We start from the raw sequence: 4,952 nt of genomic DNA on the forward strand, positions 1-4,952 counted from the left end.
AAGCCAGTGACTGATGTGGTGTACTCCTCAATGCCATCGGAAGAATCCCAGAACATATTGCAATCTGTGCTAGCAAAACAGTCCTGTAGCTTAGCATCTGCTTCGTCTGACCACTTTTTTATGGACCGAGTTACTGGTGCTTCCTGCTTTAATTTTTGCTTGTAAGCAGGAATCAGGAGGATATAATTATGGTCAGATTTGCCAAATGGAGGGCGAGGGAGAGCTTGTGCTTCTATAAAATGGTCCTCACAGTAGACAAAATGAACCACAATATACTCTAAGTTCATTTGTAACCACAGTAAAAAAAGATATACAATAATGGTGTTCAAATGGATGAGGTGCTCAAATTAGACGTTTTACTGCCCATCTACGCAAGTCTTAGCTTGAATGCTGGCAATGTCGTGCAATGGTACAATATCTAAGAAAGTAGTAGGAATTTAAGATACTCTTATACTTGTGTAGAAACACTGTAATCACACTATTAACAACACTGTACTAACATGTTATTACTTAATACTTTGCTAGAGCATGGCACTTTCAATGGCAGTATCTTGGGTTTGATTCCCACTGTGGGTCACACACAAGAAAATGCATGCACTCACTACTGTAAATCGGTTTGGATTAAAGCATCTTCTAAATGGCATATTATTCCACTCGTGTAACAACCGAAAGCACAAATATGTCAGTCATTAGCAGAGTCGGCAAGGAGTTTGTTTCTATAACAGCCATTTGAACAGGTGCCAAGCTCTCACGCACCCCGCCACCATGCCACCCCCACTCCAATACATATAAATAGGTGTCTGTAACCCACTGAACATTACTGTAACCAGGTTGAACATCTGAACACGTGAAGGTAAGTGCAAGTTGTTATTTGTAGCACCATTCTGACGTAAAATGTACATTGCTTGATCAGAGTCTATGAGAATTGCTCCCGTTTCTGTTTCCTAAATATTCATATATTTCTTAATTCCTTTCTTTTAATAGCTAGTGTGTATTGTTTTGTATTGTTAGGTATTACTGCACTGTTGGAGCTAGGAACATAAGCATTTTGCTACACCCGTGATTAACATCTGCCAAATATGTGTACGCGACCAATAAAATGTGATTTGATTTCAAATGTTTTGATTTTGAATGAAGTACTGTATATTTGAAGTCATTTGTCATTGTCCTCCAATGAAGTTGCTGACATTGTCTCTACTCATCTCTCTTTTGCTCTACAGACCCCAAGATGCAGGCTCTACAGGTTTTGTCTCTGACTCTGCTGTCCGTTCTGGCAGCTAACGCCCAGACCTTCCGCCCTGGAAAATGCCCCCAACCCCCCGTCCAGACTAACTTTGACACCGCCAGGGTGAKTATACCAAACTCTTATTACTGTATGTTAAGTTGTGGTCACATTTTATTTGGATAGTCTGGATTTTCCATCTGTAGATGCTCTACAGATGGTTATACTATCAACAAATCTGTTGATAAGCAACTGCTTACTAAGGTTACAGTTAGGGTTAGTATTAGAATAAGGGTTAAGGTAAGGGCTAGGGTGAAGGGTTAAGATTAGGGTTAGAGCTAGGGTTAGTAGATAGSTGAACTGTTACTAATAGTCTGTAGASCKTCRWCAGATGGACTATCCAAATAAAGTGTCCCTGAAGTTGCTCCTATGCATGTGTAGTAACTGGGTAACACTTTATTTGGATAGTTCATCTGTAGATGCTCTAGACTATCTACAGGCTATCAGTAACATTTCAACTATCTATCTACTAACCCTAGCTCCAACCCTAACCTTAAACCTTAAACCTTATCCTAACCCTAACCTAGATCTATTCCTGGGGGAAACCTAACCCCAGAGCACTAAGCCCTTCCATATCATAAAATTGTCATGTAAACTTMTATCTTTGTCTTTGGTACAGTATCTGGGCAAGTGGTATGAGATCCAGAAGCTCCCTGCCATCTTCCAGAAGGGCGAGTGCAGCACTGCCACCTACTCCTTGAAGAGCCCCGGAGTAGTTGGTGTGCTCAACAGGGAGCTGCTGTATGTACATTTAAGAGATTGTTCAACAAAATGAAATGTTTGTACATTMAAACTGAGACTCGGCGATATGACGTTGCCACSAGCAGCACCGTAGATCCAGATGAGCACAACGCAAGACGATGCACCCAGAGAATCTCAGAGCATCTGCYCCTGTGCACGGGTTAGCTTCGATAGCTACAATGTGATAGTTTCTGAAACAGCAGAGAAGTTGATCATTGCGCTTCAATGCTGTTAGTTGTCGTGGAAATCGATCCGATATTGCTGTTAACTTCATGAATCGCTGACTAACTTTAAAGGAATAGTTTAGTGATATGTAACTATTTTTTACATGAGAGCAGACTGCAATTTAATAACCCATGTCCGAGGCTCCTATTCAATCAACTACAGTTAAAGGAAAACCGCACTGTGGGTTTACTCAGAATGGTAACTTTAAAAATAGGTGGGATGTCAATATCCAATGAAAATGTTCACAGCTTGCGTGGGGGTGACTCGGTTAATAACAAGGTTATCACCTCAGATACAGCATGAACATTCAGAGTGAACGTGCAAGTGCTGCTTTCCTTTATCTACTATTGATTGAATAGGGGCCCATGAGTAAGTAGGCCTCACAAAACGCCATTGTTAAATGTGTTTAACCTCTCTCTCTCCCTTTTTCTCTCAGGGCTAACAACACTGTCAATGCAATTACTGGCTATGCTAAGGCCAAGGACCCCTCTGAGCCCYCCAAGCTGGAAGTCAGCTTCTTCGAGGGTAAACATACCTCTAATATATTTCTCTCAACATTCTTGTGAGGTTGACCTATATAAGTCCATTTGACATTTTATGTTGTCTGTCTTCGACCCATGTCTGGTCTGATGTCTACTGTATATATTTGAATATATGTTTTCCTCTCCTGCAGACTCTTCCCCTGGCCCCTACTGGGTGTTGTCCACTGACTACGAGGGCCACTCTGTGGTCTACAGCTGCACCGAATACCTGGGCGCCTTCCACGTGGACTTTGCCTGGATCCTGAGCAGAGAGCCAACCCTCTCTAAGGAGAAACTGGGGGAGCTGTACAACGTGTTCACCTCCAACGGCATCAACATCGACGTGATGACCGTCACCGACCAGAGCCAAGAGCTGTGCGTCGACATGCCTCTGTGGGCCTAAGAGACWACCTGATTCAGTCTAGAAAATGCATAAGATTTACATTCATCACATGGCATGCACATAGAGTCCAAATTATTAGGACATGTAAACACCTTCATCTGCGTTTCAGCTGTGGATTGGATCTGTGCAGGTGCTAGCACCAGCCGAGCGAGCCTCCCTCTTTAGTGCGAGTGAAGTGTGTTCGGAACAACTGAATGTATGCTCCTTAGAAGTAGTTTTCACATACAAACATGTTTACAAATTAATAAAAAATTAAAAGCTGAAATTGATTATAAGTATTCAACCCCTTTGTTATGGCAAGCCTAAATCATTTCAGGAGTGAAAATGTGCTTAACAAATCACGTAATAAGATGAATGGACTCATTCTGTGTACAATAATAGCGTTTAACATGATTTTTGAATTTTACATTTAAGTCATTTAGCAGACGCTCTTATCCAGAGCGACTTACAAATTGGAAAGTTCATACATATTCATCCTGGTCCCCCCGTGGGGAATGAACCCACAACCCTGGCGTTGCAAGCGCCARGCTCTACCAACTGAGCCACACGGGACCACGTTATGTCTGTACCCCACACATACAATTATCTGTAAGGTCCCTCAGTCGAGCAGTGAATTTCAAACACAGATTCAACCACAAAGACCATGGAGTTTTTCCAATGCCTCGCAAAGAAGGGCACATATTGGTAAATGGGTAAAACATGTAAAAAGCAGACACTGAATATACCTTTGAGCATGGTGAAGTTATTAYTTACACTTTGGATGGTGTATCAATACAATACAGCGATACAGGCGCCCTTCCTAACTCTGTTGACAGATAGGAAGGAAACCGTTTAGGGACTTCACCATGAGGCCAATGGTGACTTTCAAACAGTTACAGAATTGAATGGCTGTGATAGGAGAAATCTGAAGATGGACCAACAACATTGTAGTTTCCCCACAATACGAATCTAAATGACAGAGTGAAAAGAATGAAGCCTGTAGAGAATATAAATATTCCGAAACTTGCATCCCGTTTCCAACGAGGCACGAAAGTAAAACTGCAAAAAAATTGTCAAAGAAATGAACGTTATGTCCTAAATACAAATTGTTATGTTTGGGACAGATTCAACACAACACATCACTGAGTGCCACTCTTCATATATTCAAGCATGGCTTGAAAATATGGCTGCTTCATGTTATGGGTATGCTTGTCATTGGCAAGCACTAGGGAGTTTTTTAGGATAAAAAGAAACGGAATAGAGCTAAGCACAGGCAAAAATACTAGCGGAAAACCTGGTTCAGTCTGCTTTCCAAAAGACACTGGGAGACATTTATACCCTTCAGCAGGACAATAACCTGAAACACAAGGCCAAATATACACTGTTGCTTACCAAAACGATATTGAAAGTTCCAGAGTGGCCTAGTCACAGTTTTGACTTAAATCGTCTTGAAAATCTATGGCTGTCCGACTTGACAGAGCTTGAAGAATTAAAAATGAATCTGAATGTGCAAATATTGTACAAAGCTCTTAGAAACTCACCCAGAAAGGCTCCCAGCTGTAATTGCTGCCAAAGGTGATTCTAACATATATTGACTCAGGGGTGTGAATAATTATGTAAATCAGATATTTCTGTATTTCATTTTCAATAAATTTGCAAACATTTCTCCAAAGATGTTTTCACTTTATCATTATGTGGTATTGTGTGTGTATATGGGTGAGAGAAAAATAAAAGTAATCCATTTTCAATTCAGGCTGTAACACAACAAAAACGTGCAATAAGTTAAGGGGTATGCATACTT

At 41.0% G+C, this 4,952-nt stretch overlaps 1 protein-coding gene across 1 annotated transcript; it reads left to right on the forward strand.

Moving 5' to 3' along the window:
- The first annotated feature begins 777 nt into the window (after positions 1 to 777).
- Positions 778 to 3,455, forward strand: LOC111957073 (apolipoprotein D-like). The gene is made up of 5 exons (XM_023977795.2): positions 778 to 853; positions 1,221 to 1,348; positions 1,902 to 2,023; positions 2,685 to 2,773; positions 2,922 to 3,455. Exons 2-5 carry the CDS (start codon positions 1,229 to 1,231, stop codon positions 3,170 to 3,172), a joined length of 582 nt encoding a protein of 193 aa, XP_023833563.1. The 5' UTR covers positions 778 to 853; positions 1,221 to 1,228; the 3' UTR covers positions 3,173 to 3,455.
- The last annotated feature ends 1,497 nt before the right edge of the window (positions 3,456 to 4,952 follow it).

The sequence above is a fragment of the Salvelinus sp. IW2-2015 genome, linkage group LG32 (assembly GCF_002910315.2).
Source record: "Salvelinus sp. IW2-2015 linkage group LG32, ASM291031v2, whole genome shotgun sequence".
NCBI classification, from domain to species: Eukaryota; Metazoa; Chordata; class Actinopteri; order Salmoniformes; family Salmonidae; genus Salvelinus; species Salvelinus sp. IW2-2015.